The sequence below is a fragment of the Corvus hawaiiensis genome, chromosome 24, assembly GCF_020740725.1.
Source record: "Corvus hawaiiensis isolate bCorHaw1 chromosome 24, bCorHaw1.pri.cur, whole genome shotgun sequence".
NCBI classification, from domain to species: Eukaryota; Metazoa; Chordata; class Aves; order Passeriformes; family Corvidae; genus Corvus; species Corvus hawaiiensis.
Genome location: NC_063236.1, coordinates 4632178 through 4649228, shown reverse-complemented (window position 1 = coordinate 4649228; position 17051 = coordinate 4632178). Strand labels below are relative to the sequence as shown.

At 61.8% G+C, this 17051-nt stretch overlaps 1 protein-coding gene across 5 annotated transcripts; it reads left to right on the top strand.

The window, feature by feature from the left end:
• Positions 1-511: 511 nt before the first annotated feature.
• On the top strand, positions 512-15223 carry LOC125337944 (copine-5-like). 5 transcript variants are annotated; one of them, XM_048328216.1, is made up of 21 exons: positions 512-1032; positions 2416-2456; positions 3094-3140; positions 4250-4353; positions 4888-4927; positions 5011-5087; positions 6042-6101; positions 6186-6249; positions 6479-6582; positions 6785-6889; positions 8000-8041; positions 8308-8383; positions 9278-9331; positions 9407-9468; positions 10256-10302; positions 10963-11144; positions 12102-12229; positions 12379-12399; positions 13080-13137; positions 13363-13436; positions 14496-14632. In XM_048328216.1, the coding sequence occupies exons 1-21, from the start codon at positions 950-952 to the stop codon at positions 14542-14544; spliced, it is 1518 nt and encodes a 505-aa protein (XP_048184173.1). In that variant the 5' UTR covers positions 512-949; the 3' UTR covers positions 14545-14632. The 5 variants fall into 5 exon arrangements, with proteins under 5 accessions (XP_048184173.1, XP_048184172.1, XP_048184176.1 ...); XM_048328215.1 differs by lacking the exon at positions 14496-14632 and adding an exon at positions 14357-14489; XM_048328214.1 differs by having other exon boundaries at positions 638-1032; positions 12297-12399; positions 14496-15223.
• The last annotated feature ends 1828 nt before the right edge of the window (positions 15224-17051 follow it).

Genomic DNA, 17051 nt, shown 5'->3' with positions numbered 1-17051 from the left:
GGGGTTCGGTCTGGGGGTGATCCCGGGGCAGTACCAATGGTCCCTGGTGTACCGGGGTCTGGAGGCAGCCTCGGGGGCAATCCCAGGGCAGTAGCGGTGGTCTAGGGGCGAGCCCGAGGCTGATCCTTGGTACCGGCATCCGGGGGGTACTGGGGATGGGGAGGCGGCACCGGGCGCCTGAGGGTGATGCCGGGGATCTGAGGGCTATCCCGGGGACAGTACCGGGGTTCCGGGGCGGTACCGGGAATGAGGAGGCGGCCCCGCGGGCGATGCGGGGGAGATGCCGGTGGTCAGGGGAGGTACCAGGGATTTGGGGTTGATCCCGGGGCGATACCGGGAATCTGGGAGGGATCCCGGCGACAGTACCGGGCTTCCAGGGGGAAACTGGGCTATGGAAGCGGCTCTGGGGATGGTGCGGGGGGCCATCCCGGGGATCTGGGGGCGATTCCGAGGCGGAACCGGGGCGGTCCCGGGGATTTGGAAGTAGGCCCGGAGGCGGTGCGAGGGTAGATCCCCGGAATCTGGGGGTGATCCCGAAAATTTCGGGGCGGTCCCGGGGGCAGCATCAGGGGTTCGTGGCGGTACCGGGGAAGGGGAGGCGGCCCCGAGGGCGATCCCGGAGGCGGTGCCGGGGATCTGGAGGCGATCCCAGGGGCGGTCCCGAGCCGGTCTCGGTCTCCCCGCTAGCGGTCCCAAAGAAGACCGGGGCAGTCCCTCGGTGCGGGGCCGGGGCCGGGACCGGGAGCGGGCGGTGACCGGGTCCCGGGCGGTGACAAAGGCGGTCCCGGTCTCCCGGCGGGCGGTCCTGAATAAGACCCCGGGCAGTCCCTCGGTGCGGGGCCGGGGCCGGTGCCGGGAGCCCCGGGCGGTGCCAAGGGCGGTCCCGGGGCGGAGCCGATCGCGATCGCGGTGCCGGTGCCGGTGTCGGGGCAGCGGCGGAGCCCGGGGTATGGCGGGCCTGGGTGTCCCGGAATCGGGCGCCGGCCCCGGCCCCGTCCCGGCCACCCGCGTGGAGCTCACGGTGTCCTGCAGGTAGCGGAGCCGTGGCGGGAGCCGGCATCGGGCGGCGGGGGCGCGGGGAGGAGCTGGGAGGCACTGGGGAGCAGCGGCAGCTGGCGTTGGAAGATGCTGGGAGGCACGGGGTTGCACTGTGGTGTAGGGGTAGCTGGCGTTGGAGGGTGCTGAGATTCAGAGAGGCGCTGGGAAGCACTGGGGAGCGGCGGCAGCCGGCGTTGGAGGGTACTGGGATGCATTGGGAGGCACTGAGATCCCTTGGGATGCACTGGGAGGCATTGGAGAGTTGGGAGCAGCTGGCGCTGTAGGGCACTGGGTTGCACTGGAACGCAATGAGATGCACTGGGAGGCACTGGGAGGCACTGGAGTGCCGCAGCTGCTGGCGTCGAAGGGTGCTGGGGTGCACTGTGGTGCACTGTGATGCACTGAGATCCCCTGGGATGCACTGGGAGGCACTGGAATGCACCGGAGAGTGGGAGCAGGTGGTGGTGTGAATTGCTGGGGTGTACTGGAATGCTCTGAGGTGCCCTGGAAGGCAGCGGGAGACACGAGGGAACGGGGAGCAGTCGGCGTTTTAGAGTACTGGGAGGCACGGGGAGGCACTGGAGAGCAAGGCCGCTGGCGTTGGAGGCACTGAAATGCACTAGGAGGCACTGGGATTCACTGGGAAACGCTGGAATGTGCTGGGAGGCATTGTGGAGCATGGGGAGCACAGGTGTCGGGTATGGGGACAGAGGGGCACTGGGTGACCCAAAGGTGTTGTGGGTGCGGGGCCCTGAGGGGAGTGGGGGTCACGGGGGGGGCATTTGGGGGTCTCTGGGGCCGGGGTTGCAGGGGGGTCAGGTTGGACCCTGTGTCCCCTGCACCCGCTGTTACTCCTTGCCCACCCTGAAACCCCTGAATACCCGGCCCCCACTGCACCCCCTGTAGCCCCTGCCCACCCTGCACCCCCTGTACCCTTTCTCTGCAACCTGGGGTCCCGCTTTGGTGTCCTGACACGTGGCACTCTAACATGTGTCATGCTGTGCACCCTGTGCAGATGTGTCTGTGCACCCCAACATGTGTTGTGGGGCACATCTGGCAGTGCACCCCAACACCCAGCCATGCTCACCAACGCCCTGCTGTGCACCCCGATACACGGGCCCCCAGCGCATGGCCCCCCAAAATGTGTCAGTCATGCTTTGCACCCCAGTCCGTGTCCTGGGGCACAGCTGGCTGTGCACACCCTGCCACGCACCCTGTCACACGACTGGGCACAACCCGACACGTGGCTGTGCACCCCAACGTGTTCTGGGGCACACCTGGCCGCATAAGGGCTACACACAGTCACAGGCACAGCCAGGTGCTCACACTCACACTCACACTCACACTCACACTCACACTTCCCGCTGCCCCCCCCAGGCAGCTCCTGGACAGGGACACCTTCTCCAAGTCGGACCCACGTGAGTGGGGCAGGGGGGATGGGGTGTGTTTTAGGGTCTCTGGGGGTGTTTTGGGGGGACTCTGGGGGGCTTGGGGTTACTGGGGGTTTTGGGGTCTCTGGAGGGTGTTGTGGGCTTGGGGGATGTTTGGGTCTCTGGGGGGTTTGGGGGTCTCTGGGGGGCTGGGGGGTCTCTGAAGTATTTTGTGGGGTATCTGGGGGTTTTGGGGGGGGTCTCTGGGAGCATCAGTGTCTCTGGGGAGTGTTGTCTGGGGGTTTTGGGGCTCTCTGAGGTGTTTTGGGAGGTCTCTGGGAGTGGTGTGGTTCTATGAGGTTTTGGGGATCTCAAGGATGTTTTGTAGGGTTCTGGGCGTGTTGGAGCTCTGGGGAGTGTGGGGGTCTCTGGGGGTTTTTGGGTGGTCTTTGGGGGTTTTGGAGGTCTGAGGGATTTGGGGAGCATCTGAGCTGTATGGGGGGTGTCTGGGAGGATCTTAGGGGCTCTCTGGGGGGTTTGGGGAGTCTCTGAGGTGTTTTGGGGGGTCTCTGGGGAGTTTTGGGAGTCTCTGGGGATGCTGGTGTCTCTAAGGGTTTTGGGGGTCTCTGGAGTGTTTTGGGGGGGTCTCTGGGGGTGCCCTTCCCCCTGACCCCTCCCCCCGCAGTCTGTGTGCTGTACACGCAGCGCCCTGGCAGCCACCAATGGCGGGAGGTGAGTGACCCGATTGGTGGGGGGCAGCCAATCAGCATGTTGGGCTGTGCTCAGCTGGCCAATCGGCATGTAGGGGTGCTCTCAGCCGGCCAATCAGGATGTTGGGGTGCTGGCTGGCCAACCAATCATCAGCATGTTGGGGCAGTGGCCAATCAGCATGTGTGTTTGCCAACCCGATGGCCAATCAGCAGTCAGGGGCCATGGCCGCCCCCAGCCAAGCAGCATGAAGGATTCTGGGCTATCGGCGCGTTGGGGTGCTGGCCAAGTGGCCAGTCAGGGTGTTGGGGTGGCGGGCACTTGGCCAGTCACCAGTGAGCAATCAGCGTCTGGGGGTGCAGCACCTGGACCATGAGCACGCAGCCAGTGCCCCGGGGCACAGCAATCAGCCAGCCGGCGCCCTGGGGATCTGGGGAGCATGTCGAGGTGCTAGGCAGCCAGCCAATCAGCTGTCGGCACGCAGCCAGGCCCTGTCCCCCTGTAATTAACAGGGTGTTAATTGCGGGGTAACGAACAGGGGGTGGGACCGGGGGACGGGCGGCCCCGCGGCACAAAGCGGCACAAAGCGGCACCTGGGCCCACCCCGCCCCTGTGTGCCTCGGCCCGAACCCGCTGTCCGCCCTTGCTCCGCCTCATCCTCCCACACGTGTCCCCATGTCCCCAATCCCATGTCCACATGTCCCCGTGTCGCTGTGTCCCCGTGTCGCTGTGTCCCCATATCTGTAAGTCCCCATGTCCACATTCCCATGTCCCACTGCCCCCGTGTCCCCACCCTCATTCCCATGCCCCTGTTTTTCCTCTCCTGTGTTCACACGCCCCTGTGTTCCCATGTCCTCATGTCCCCATCCCTATGCCCCCATGTCTCTGCATCTTCATGTCTCCATGCCCCTGTGCCCATATCACCACATCCCCATGTGCCCATGTCCCCGTGTCTGTGTCCCCATATCCCTGTATCCCCATCCCCCATGGCCATGTCCTGTGTTCCCATGTTCCCATCTCCATGTCCCTGTGTCCACATCACCACATCCCCATGTCCCTGTGTCTCCATGTCCCTGTCCCCACCCCGTGTTGTCCTGTCACCCCATTATCCCTGCTGTCCCTGCATCCCCCAGTTTGGCCGGACCGAGGTCATCGACAACTCCCTGAATCCTGACTTCCTGCGCAAGTTTGTCCTTGATTATTGCTTTGAGGAGCGGCAGAACCTGCGCTTTGACCTGTGAGTGACCCCTGCGGCCCCAGGGTCACCCCCATGTCCCCCAGGGTCACCCCCTCACCACCTCAGCACAGGCCCCCAGAGTGTCCTTGTCCCCATCCCTGTTCTGTCCCCACTCCTGGACCATCACCACCCTTGTTCATAACCCTGTCCCCATCCTTGTCCCATCCCATCGTCATCCCTATCCTATCCAGTCCGCATTCTGTCCCTGACCCATCCTGTCCCTATTCACATCCCATCCCTGTCCATTCCATTGTGTCCCTATTCTACCCCATCCTGTCCCATCCTGTCCCATCCTGTACCCATCCTTGTCCCATCCTACCCCTATTCTTTTACCCATCCCATCCCATCCCATCCTGTCCCTACACCTAATCCATCCCTATTTGTGTCCCATCCCTGTCTCATCCCATCCCTGCCCCTCCCTGTCTGCCTCCCATCCCATCCCATCCCCATCCCCATCCCATCCCATCCCCATCCCTGTCCCATCCAAGGCCCCCCATGTCCCGTTCCCTGCCAACATGTCTCCTCTGTCCCCAGGTATGATGTGGACTCCAAGAGCCCTGACCTCTCCAAGCATGTACGTGCAGGATCAGCTCTGCTCCCCTGGCCTCCCTGGGATGGGCATCCCCCTGGTAACACCCAGTGTTCCTGATCCTGCAGGATTTCCTGGGCCAGGCATTCTGCACCCTGGGGGAGATTGTGGGCTCAGCCGGCAGCCGCCTGGAGAAGCCCCTGACGTGAGCCCCCCTTTGCCCCAGTGTCCCTGTGACCCCAGTGTCCCTATGCCCCCACGTCCCACCCCAGTGAAGCCCCTGATGTGAGCCCCTCTTGTGCCCCCAGTGTGCCCAGTGCCCCCAGTGTGCCCATCTTCCTCCTAGAGAAGCCCCTGACATGAACCCCCTCATCCCCAGTGTCCCCATGTCCCACCCCCAGAGAAATCCCTAGTGTGAGCCTCCACTGTGGTCCAGTGTCCCCAAGGTTCCCAGGGTCCCCATGTCCCCCCACTGGAGAAACCCCTGATGGTCGCCCCCCTCAGCCCCAGTGTCCCAGAGTGCCCATGTCTCTGCCCCAGGGAAGCCCCCAATGTGAGCCACCTCCCCCACTGATCCCAATGTCCCCATGTCCCCCCCCGGAGAAGCCCCTGACATGAGCCCTCCCTGGTGCCAGTGTCCCCAGTGGTCCCCAAGTCCCTGACATGAGCCCTGCCTGGCTCCCATGTCCCCCAAGGTCCCTTTTGGTGTGCCCAGGATGGACCCAGACCCCAGAGCTGACAGTGGCATTTTGGGGGGCTGGCTGTTTGTTTGGGGGGGGGGGTGTGGCTTTTGGCAGGAAAGACATTTTTGGGGTCTGGCTTTTTGGTGGGGATTGATGGGTCTGGCTTTTTCTTGGGGTGGTAGATTTTGGAGGGAATGTGGTTTGGAGGGGTCTGGCTTTTAGAGGGGTCTGACGATTTTGGGTGTTGGCTTTTTTGGGGCAGTTTGTTTTGTGGGAACTGACTTTTTGGGGGGCTGAATGTCTTTTGGGGACAGGCTTTTTTGAGGGGAGGAACAGCTTCTTTTTTGGATGTTGGAATTTGGCAGGGGGCGGGGCTGGTTTGGTTTTTTTTTTTTTGGACACTTCTTTTTTTTGGGAGGGGGGCTTTTTCTTGGGTGGGGATCCTCCCCATGACCCTTCAGCATGCGTCCCTGCAGGATGGGGACAGCCAGCATGCACCCCCGGGGCAGGAGACCCGCCCCGGCCGCCTCCAATGGGTAAGTTTTGGGGTGCCCAGTGCGGGGGGGACACCCCCAGGACACCATGTGTGCCCCTGCCACGCTCACATCCCATCCCGGCAGTGGCATTCTGGGGAAGAAGTGCGGCACCATCATCCTCCTCGCTGAAGAGCTGGGAAACTGCCGGGTGAGCCGCCGCAGGGCAGGGGAGGGAGCATATCTTGGGGACCCCCCAGTATCGGGGGTGGCTGAGACACACCAGCCCATGCCCCAAGATGAGGGTGATGGCTGACCATCCCCACCCTGTGTCCCTCCTGTCCTGGATCCCTCCTTCCCTCATGGAGCAGCCGCCCCCGCGGGATCCCACCCCTCAGGGGGGTGCAGGGTGGATGACGCCTCCCGATTCCACCCCCCAGGACGTGGCCACACTCCAGTTCTGTGCCAACAAGCTGGATAAGAAGGATTTCTTCGGAAAATCTGACCCGTTCATGGTCTTCTACCGCAGCAATGAAGATGGGACGTGAGCGACCCCCTTTCAAAAACACAGTGACCCTGCCACACCCCACGGGAGGGCTCAGCCCCAGCACAGGACACCCCGATGTCCCCATGGGCTGGCATTGGAGGGGGTGTCCAAAAATCCTCACTGCGCTGCGGGGGTGACAGATTGGAGGGTGTTGGGATGGGAGAGTGACCCCCTTGTCCCCCTCTTGTCCTCCCCCCAGTTTCACCATCTGCCACAAGACGGAGGTGGTGCGGAACACGCTGAACCCCGTCTGGGCAGCCTTTGCCATTCCCGTGCGTGCCCTCTGCAATGGGGACCATGACCGGTGAGCGCCAGGGGACTGGGACCCTCTGCATCCCCACTTTGGCCTCAAAGACCTCCTTCCCCTTCTTCCCCCCATCTCTAGGGTCCACTAGGACCCCTGAACCCCCTTCCCCCATCTCTGTCATACCCAGGGACCCCCTGCACTCCCATCTCTGTGGTCCTCTGAGACCCCCTGAGCCCCCTTCCCCCCCATCCATGGTGCCCCAGGACCCCCTGCAGCCCAGTCCCATCTCTATGGTCCTCCAGGACCCCCTTCCACCTGTCCCATCTCTATGGGCCCCCAGAACCCCTTTTTTCTTCTTCCCCCATCTCTCAGGTCCTCTGGGAACCCCTGCACCTCATGTCCCCATCTCTGTGGTCCCCAAAGACCCCCTTCACCCCTTATTCCATCTCCATGGTGCTCCAGGATGCCCTGAAACCCCTTCCCCCCCTCTCTGTGGTACCTCTGGATGCCCAGAACCCCCCTCACTCCATGTCTGTGGTACCGCAGGACCCCTGTCCTTTCTTTCTGTTGTCCCTCAGAATCCCTTCCCCTGTGTCTCTGGTACCCCAGGACCCCCTTTATTCCCTTCCCCCCATCTCTGTGGTCCCAAAGACCCCTGCACACCTCCTTCTCCATCTCTGTTGTACCTCAGGACCCCCTGCAGCTCCTCCACCCTCTGTGTGGCCCCCTGAGAGCCCCTTCCCCCACCTCTGTGGCCACCCGAGACCCCCAGAACCCCTTCCCCCGGCTCTGTGGTACCAGCAGCACCCACCCTCCCGGTGTTACCCGCTTCTGCCTCAGTTTACCCATCTGGGCAATGGGCATCACTGCTGCCACCGAGCCATCCCCCCCCCCCCCCCCCCCCCGCCCCAAACCAGTGTCACGAGCTGTTGTCCTCGCAAACAGCTCCTCACGCCGCTTTGGCCCCGTGTTGGACGTTGCTGTGGCAACGATGGATAAAAATATCCCAACGAGGAGGAGGAGGAAGCAGGAAAAAGCCCACAGAGGCGTCAAAACAAATCCCACAGGGAGTGGGGGGTTGTGTGTGACTGGTCCCCGGGGGAGAGGGGGGGGGGATGGGATTTGGGGGTGTCGGGGGGTGTTGGTGACCCTCCCCCCGCCTTGCAGAGCCATCAAGGTGGAGGTGTACGACTGGGACCGTGATGGCAGGTGAGCTGTGTGTGCTCCTGGGGACCCCCCACACCCTGGACCTGCACCCCCCGGGTGATGGGGACCCCCCGAATGGTGGGGAGCCCCCCATCCCTGCATCCACGGGGAGATGGATCCCCCCCGGGTGATGGGAATCCCCCCTGGCTATTTGGGACTCCCTGGCTGATGGGAAACTTCCTGGGCAATGGGAAATCCCCCATTCCCACCCCCCCCCCCCCCCGAGTGATGGGGATCCCCCGGCTGATGGAGAATCACCGGCCTCACAGCCACGACTTCATCGGGGAGTTCACCACCAGCTACCGGGAGCTGGCACGGGGCCAGAGCCATTTCAACGTGTACGAGGTGAGGGGGGATGGGCACATGGCTGGGGGGTGCTGCACCCCCCGTGGGGGGTCACGGTCCCCAGGGTTCCTGTGCTGCATGCCTGTGTGTTGGGGTCCTAACACTGCACCCCTTGGTGGGTACGGTCCCCAGGGTCCCCTCTCTCTGCTGCACCTCTGGGCGTCAGGGTCCTTGTGTGGGTGCTACATACCCCAGGGTTCCCATGATGCAATCCTAGGGTGTTGTGGTCCCCAGGGTCCCTCCCAATGCTACACCCTGGCGTGTCATACACCCAAAGGTCCCCCTCCTCCACTCTGAGGTGTCATGGTACCCAGGCTGCTCATGCTGCAGCCATGGAGATTTACAGTCCCCAGGATCCCTGTGCTGCACCTCGGGGTGTTGGAGTCCCCACACTGCACCCTTGGGGTGTTATGGTCCCCAGGGTGCAGCACCCACAGCTGCTCCCTTGAGGGTCCCGGGTCCGCAGCCCCCACCATGGATCTGCAGCTGCACTACAATCCCCAGGGTCCCCACATGCAGCCCTGGGTGTCTCAGCCCACCATGTGCTCCTCAAGGTCCCTCTCTGCACCTCAGCACAGTGCTCCCACCGCTGCCCCCCGGGCATTCTGTGCCCCCCTGTCCCCCAGGATGTGGACAATCCCCCATGCTGCTCCCTGGGGCCTCCCATCCCTGTGAGGAGCAGCCCCCTTCCCTTCCCTTCCCTTCCCTTCCCTTCCCTTCCCTTCCCTTCCCTTCCCTTCCCTTCCCTTCCTCCCTTCCCTTCCCTTCCCTTCCCTTCCCTTCCCTTCCCTTCCCTTCCCTTCCCTTCCCTTCCCTTCCCTTCCCTTCCCTTCCCTTCCCTTCCCTTCCCTTCCCTTCCCTTCCCTTCCCTTCCCTTCCCTTCCCTCCCCGCAGGTGGTGAATCCCCGGAAGAAGATAGAAGAAGAGAAGTACCTGAACTCGGGCACAGTGAGGATGGGATGTGCGGAGGGGGGGACACAGGGGGGTGTGGCACTTTCCCCCCTGAACCCCATGTCCCCACAGGTGACCCTGCTGTCCTTCGCTGTGGAAGCCGAGCATACCTTCCTGGACTACATCAGGGGCGGGTGAGCAGGGGGCCCCCAGCACCCCCAGCTGCACCTTTGAGGGTCCCCAACACCCCCAGCTCCTTCCTTGGGGGTACCCAGCACCCTGAGCTGCTCCCTCAAGGGCAGGGAATCCCCAGCATCCCTAGCTGATCCTGTGGGAGTCCCCAGCATCCCCAGCCCCTCCCTCACTGGCAGGGAGGTCCCCAGGACCCACTGTTGCTCCCTTGAGGATGGGGGGCGGGGAGAGGGGGGGAGGTTCCTTCTATCCCCAACTCCTCCCTGTGGGGTCCCCAACACCCCCAGTTGCTCCACTTGGGGTCCCCAGCACACCTAGCTCCTCCATTGGGGGTCTCAGCACCCCCATCCAGATGCCTCCTTGAGGGCAGGGGGTCCCCATCACCCACAGCTGCTTATTGGTAGTCCCCAGAACCTGCAGTTGCTCCTTTTGGAAGTCTCCAGCACTCCCAACAGCTCCCTTTGGGGTCCCCAACACCCACAGCTACTCCTTTGTGGAAAGAGGGTCCCCACCATCCCCATCTTCTCTATTTGGGGTCCTCAGCACCCCCACCCAGATGCTCCCTCGTGGGCAGGGGCTCCCCAGCACCCCAAATTGGTCCTTTGGGGGTCCCCAGCACCCCCAGCCACTCCCTTGATTGCAGCATGGTGACACCTCAGTGCAGGGACGCTTGGGGGTGCTCTGAGTTGGGGGATGGGTGCACCAAGTCCAGCCTGTGGCCCCAGGGGTGTCCCCACCCCAAACCCATGGGTCACCCCGTGTCACCCCAAGGCCATTTTGCCCCCCCAGGACCCAACTCAACTTCACAGTGGCCATCGACTTCACGGCATCCAATGGTGAGTGGGGGCTGTGTCCCCCCAGGGGATTTATTTGGGGCAGTTGTAACCAGTTTGGCGTCATGGTGGTGTTATCCTTGTCACCAGTTTGGGGCCATGGTGGTGTTGTCCTTGTAACTGTGTTGGGGACATGGTCATGTCTCCCTTGTCACTGGGTTGGGGTCATGATGGCATTGTCCTTGTCGTGGGTTTGGGGCCATGGCAGTGTTATTTTTGTCACTGTGTTGGTACTATGGTGGTGTCATACTTGTCACCAGCTGTCACTGGGTTGGGGATTTGGTGGCACCATCATTGTCATTGAATTTGGGACAGAGTGGTGCCATTCTTGTCACTGGGTGGGGGTCATAGCAGTGTCATCTTTGTCACTTTGTTGGGGACAGAGTGTCATCCTTGTCTCTGTGTTGGTTTCATGGTGGTGTCATCCTTGTCACCAGCTGTCACCAGGGTGGGGATGTGGTAGCATTTGGGGACATGGTGGGATTATCCTTGTCCTTGTCACTGTGTTGGAGAGATGGTGTCATCCTTGTCACTGGGTTGGGGCCATAGTAGTGCCATGGTTGTGGGGATGCTGGGGATGTTTTGGGGGTGCTGGGGGGATTTTGAGGGTTCTGGGGGGGGCTATGGGGGTGCTGGGGGGTGCTGAGCCCCATGCCCGTGCAGGGAACCCCTCGCAGCCCACGTCCCTGCACTACCTGAGCCCCTTCCAGCTGAATGCCTACAGCCTGGCACTGCGGGCTGTGGGGGACATCATCCAGGACTACGACAGTGACAAGATGTTCCCAGCCCTTGGCTTTGGTGCCAAGGTCCCCCCGGATGGGCACGTGTCCCACGAGTTCCCACTGGTGAGGGGCCAAGGAGGGACAGGACTGCGGATGAAGGGTGGTGTCCTTGTCACCCAGTTGGGGACATGGTGGGCTAATCTTGTCACATTGTTTGGGACATGGAGGTATCATCCTCTTCCTTGGGTTGGGGCCATGGTGGTGTCGTCCTCGTCACTAGTTTGGGGCCATGGCGGTGTTGTCCTTGTCACCAGATTAGGAAAGGACATAGTGGTTGTCCTTGTCAGCAGTTTGGGGTCACAGTGGTCTCATCCTTGATCACCAAGTTGGGTAAATGGTGTGTTTGGGTTGGATTTGGATTGGGGATATGGTGGTGTCATCCTTGTCCTTGGGTTGGGAACATAGTGGCATCATCAGTTTGTCACTGTTTTGGGGTCATGGCAATGCCATCCTTGTCACATTATTTGGGACATGGTGGTATCATTCTTGTCACAGGGTTGGGGACACGGTGGTATTATCCTTGTCACCGTATTGGGGATATGGTGGTGTCATCCTTGTCACTGGGTTGGGGCCGTGGCAGTGTCATCCTTGTCACCAGATTAGGGACATGGTATTGTCTTTGTCACCGGGCTGGGGACGTGGTAGCATCATCCTCATCACCAGGTTGAGAATGTGGTGGTGTGGTCTTTGTCACTGTGCTGGGCATGTGATGGTGTTGTCCTTGTCACCAGTTCTCACTGTATTGGGGACATGGTGGCATTATTCTTGTCCCTGGGTTGGGGATGTGGTGGCATTTTCCTTGTCACTGGGTTGGGGCCATGGCAGTGTCATCCTTGACCCTGAGATGGGAACATGGTGGTGGTCTCCCTTGCCACCACATTGCGGACATGGTGGGATCATCCTTGTTAGCATTTGGGGGCTATGGCAGTGCCATCCTTGTCTGTGCGTGGGGTCTGTGGTGTCACCCTGTCCATGGCTGGGGGCTGTGGTGTCACCGTGGTCCTGGTGACCCTGCGGCAGAATGGGGATGCATCAAACCCAGCGTGCCGCGGCATTGCGGGGGTGCTGGAGGCATATCAGCGCAGTCTGCGCCGCGTCCAGCTCTACGGCCCCACCAACTTCGCCCCTGTCGTCAACCACGTTGCCCGGTAAGAGGGGCCCCGTGCCCTGGGGTGGGGTCCCTGTGCCCTCTGGCGTCACACAGGGTCCCCCCAGCTCGGCGGCCACGGTGCTGGACGGGTCCCAGTATTTTGTCCTCCTCATCATCACTGATGGTGTCATCTCTGACATGGCCCAGACCAAGGAGGCTATCGTCAATGTGAGACCCCTGTGGTGGTGCTGGGGCAGGTGGTGGCACCCCTGGTGCTGGTGGGGGGAGCTGTAAGCCTTGGGTGACGGGGCAGTGGGGAGGGATTGGGACCCTTGGTGGGGTAGGAAAGGTTGGGGACCCCTGGGTGCTGGGGGGTTGAGGAGGGGCTGGAACCCTTAGCGGGTGGGAAGGGGCTTGGACCCCTGGGTTCTGAGGGGTTGGGGGTGGCTGGGACCCTTTGGGTGATGGGGTGGGTGAGGAGAAGCTGGGACCCTGAAGCTGGGTGGGGGGGGTGGGTTGGGACCCTTGCTTGCTGGAGGGATGGAGAAGGGGCTGGGAGCCCTGGGTGCTGGGGGAGGGTGTGGACCCCTGGGTGTTGGAGGCAGTGAGGAGGGACTGGGAGGTGGGAAAGGACTCCTGGGGTCAAGAAGGGGCTGGGACCACAGCGTTTGGCGTGTAGGGGTGTCTAGGACCCCTGGGTGCTGCAAGGAAGCTGGGGAGTTCCTGGGACCCCCCCCAGTGCTGGTGGGGAGGGGTCTGAGACCCTTGAGTGATGGGGGGTGCTGAGGGACTGGAATCCTTGGGGGAGGGGGTGTTGGCACCCCTGGGTGCTGTGGTGGGGGAGCGGCTCATTTGGTGGTAGCATCATTAAATTTTGTGAGACTCCCTTCACCCCCTGGCTCCCTCAGGCTGCCAAATTGCCCATGTCCATCATCATCGTGGGGGTTGGCCAGGCCGAGTTTGATGGTAAGATTTGGGGGCTGGGGGAACTAGGGGAAGGCTGGGGGGATGGGGGAGTCCCTTGGCCACTGGAGCTATGAGTTGAATGTGTCAGCATATGAATGGGCTCAGCACACCCCAGCGAGGGGACTTGGGGGTTCTGGGTGTGGGGTTGGGAGGGACATAATAAGATCCCACCCTGAAGTGGGGAGCACTGCTGTGCTGCTGACCTCCCCCCTGCATCTCCCCCAGCCATGGTGGAGCTGGATGGGGATGACATCCGCATCTCTTCCCGTGGCAAAGTGGCCGAGCGTGACATCGTCCAGGTACCGACCGACCTCACCAATGAGAGATTTGGGGACCTAGCAGGGTGGTGGTGGGGGGTGCCCTGGGGACCTCAAATCAGCCCCGTTACTCCTGGGGTGCACTGGGTGGGACTGGTGTGGAGGGATGACAAGGTGGACTGGGATTTGGGCAGCACTGGGATTTGGGGGCACTGGGACATGAGGGGGATGCTCTGGGACAATGGGATGCAATGGGTTTGGGATGCACTTGGATGGGGGAATGCACTGGGATTTGGGGGTGCACAGGGACATGATGGGGGGGCTTCACTGGAAAAAGAGGGTGCACTGAGATTTGGGATGTACCTTGGAATGGGGGTGCAGTGAGACATGGTGGTGTATTAGGATATGGGGGGGCACTTCAGCATGAAGGGGGTTGGTACTGGGAAATGGGGGGGCCGCTGGGATGTGGGGGCCACTGGGACATGGAGGGGCAAGTACTGGGATATGGGGTTGCACTGGGACACGAAGAGGGGGTGTACTAAGACTTGGGGGGGGGGGCTGTGCTGCGAAAAAAGGGTGCAATGAGACTTAGCATGTTCCTGGATGTGGGGAGGAGCCTGGGACCTTAGGAGGCACTGGGACATGGGGGAACATTGGGATATGGTGGGGGGGCCACTGGGATATGGGATGTACCTGGATGGGGGGGCACTGGGACATGAAGGAGGAGTGTATTGGGGAAGGGGGGATGCACTGGGGAATGAGGGGGGCACTGGGATGCGGGGGGCACTGGGACATGAGGAGGGTGTGCTGGCAAATGAAGGGGGCACTGGAGTATTGGGATGGACCTGGATGTGGGGGGCAGTGGGACATGGGGGTGTACTGGGAAATGGGGGGGGGGCACTGGGATGTGGGGGCTATGGGAAAGGGGAGGCACAGGGATATGGAGGGGCATTGGGGCTTAGGATGCACCTGGATGTGAGAGGCACTGGGACATCAGGAATGGGGAGGGGACACTGGAGCTGCCGTGTGTGAGACACAAGGTTCCGGGGGCTTCCCGGCCCTGGACCCCCTCAACTGCTCTGCCCCCTTGTGCTCCCCCAGTTTGTTCCATTTCGTGACTACATGTCGGGGGGCCCCGGCGCGGGGCTGAGCATGGCAGGGTTGGCACGGGAGGTCCTAGCCGAGATTCCTGACCAACTCCTCTCTTACATGAAGGCACGGGGCATCAAACCCTCCCCCGTCCCTCCCATACCCCCTGAAACCCCCCCACCCTGACTGCCCACCCCCGACACACCATGTCCCCTCACCCTACCCCAGGACCCTCTATCCAGGGATCAAAGGCAGCCATACTCTGCCAGGGACTTGGGACCGTAGGTCCCTCTCCTCCCCTCCACAACCTCGGGGTCCCCCCCAATCTGGGGTCCCCTCCCCAATCCGGGTTCCCACCACCACCCCCATAAAACAGCTTTTGGGTTTCCCAGGGGGATTGGGATGGTGTTGCCTGAGCATCCTTGGCCATGGGACCCCCCCCAATATCCATCCAGGACTGTCCTGCCCACCCCCCAAAAAGGGGCAGGGGGTCTTCACTCTCCTGACCAGAAAGCCGGGGTGCGCAGGAGCCTCCCCCAAATGTGGAGTGCCCCCCCCCAGGGTGATGCATGACCCCTTCTCACCCCACCAGCTCCCCCAAATCCATAGACCCCCCTCCATTTTCTGGGCTGATCCCAGTGGGGTCCCCGGTGTTTTTTGTGTTCCCCCTTGCCATGTCGCGTGTCCATGTGGGTTTGTATTGAGTTGCCTTAAATCGCAATAAATGATTGTGGCTTTAATTACAGCCCCCTCCCCCGGGACTCCCCAGCATCTCCCCTAAAAGGGCCCCCCCCCCCGTGTGTGACCCTCCGACTCCCTCAGCTCTGACCCCTCCCCATCTGTGTCTGCCCCACCACGCTGTGACCCCCCCACCCGCTGTGTCACCCCCACAACCTGTGCTCCCCCCAGCTGTGTGTGACACCCCAGCTCTGACCCCTCCCCAGCTGTGTGACCCCACACACACTGTGTGAAGCCCCCCAAAGGTATGACCTCCCTGGCTGTGTGTGACCCTCCCCCCAGCTGTGACACCCCCCAACTGTGTGATGGCCTCCATGTCTGATATCCCCTGGCTGTGTGTGATGCCCCCACACGGTGTGACCCCCCGGGCTTTAGCATCCCCCCCCAGCTCTGATCCCCCACCAGCTGTATGACCCCCCTCCCCCCACTGTGTGACTGTGTGTGACCCCTCCAACTGTGTGACACCCACCCCCCCCCCCCGTGTGACTCCCAAAATTGCAAATACACAGAAACCACCTGGGGTGCGGGAGGGTTGGGTTATTTACAGGACTCTGCCCCCCTGCACCCCAAAACTGCTTGAACGGGGCCCTGAGAGGCCGGGGGGCTCACAGAGACACCACACCCCAACTGAGGGGGGCATAAAGCCCCTGAAACCCAAGTTGGGGGGGTTACAGGGACCCCACATCCCACTGGGGGATTCACAAAGTATCCACACCCCAGTTAGGGGGGTCACAAAGCCCTCACACTCCACTTTCAAGGGGTAACAAAGCACCCCCCAACTGTGTCTGGGGGGGTCTCACAAAGCCCCCAACTGTGGATATACTCACAGCACTCTTAGCCAGCCAGGCTCATAGTTCAGTGCCTTAGAAAGCCCAGAGCTGCCTAGATAGACTGCACGGGCGATCTGGCACTTCCGTAGCTCCAAAAGGGGCAAGTGGTAGCTGCAGAGCTAATACCAAGAGCAGAAACAAAGAGGTAGAAATGTAGCCCTCGCTCTGTGCTTTAATCCTGCCCGGAGATTGCGCTCGGTCCGAGACAGAGACACACGAGCTGGCAGCAGAGGGGGCAGCAGAGCCAGGCCCACTCCGTGCTCTGTCTTTTATTCAGGGAAGGGGAAGGGGAGAACTGGGGGCGGACCGGGGGTAACCGGCCTATCAAACTCTGCTCCGGAGAGTCTGAGTTACTTTCGGTTTTACCCGCGCTTAGAACAAAGGGCATTCAGAGCACAGGGCAGGGGCAGGTCCCGGGAGGGGCAAGGGCAGCTCCCTCGGGCAGGCAGCAACACCCAACCCCAACTGCGGGGGGTCACAAAGTGCCTACGCTCCAACTTGAGGGCGTTATAAAACCCGTGCACCCAAACTGAGGGGATCACAGACACCCCACATCCCAGCTGGGTGAGGTTGCAAAATGCTCACCCCCCAGTTTGGGGCTCACAAAACCGCTGCACTCCAATGGGGGGATGAAAAAGCTTCCTCCCCCCCTGGCTGCAAGGTAGGGGTTGGTTTAGGTCCCCCTCTCCCAGCAAAGAAGTGGCTTTCCAGTATAAGGAGACCAAACCTATCTGGGGGTACTGGGAGGGAAACCCCATGATGGGGTGGCTGCTCTCAACCCCCCTTCCTGCACCCCTTCAGGCTGCAGGGGCCCTCCAGACCCCCAAATGGCTTCAAGATTCCATTCTTTATTGCTGCATTTCCTTCGGCCAAGGTCAGCCCCGGGGAAAAGGGGAACAGATACCGAGGGGGCACAGACCCGAACTGGCACACCAAACATGCGGGACCTCCCCTAAATTGGGCAGTGGAGTGGCATCATGTTGCTGTGGAGAAGGAAAAG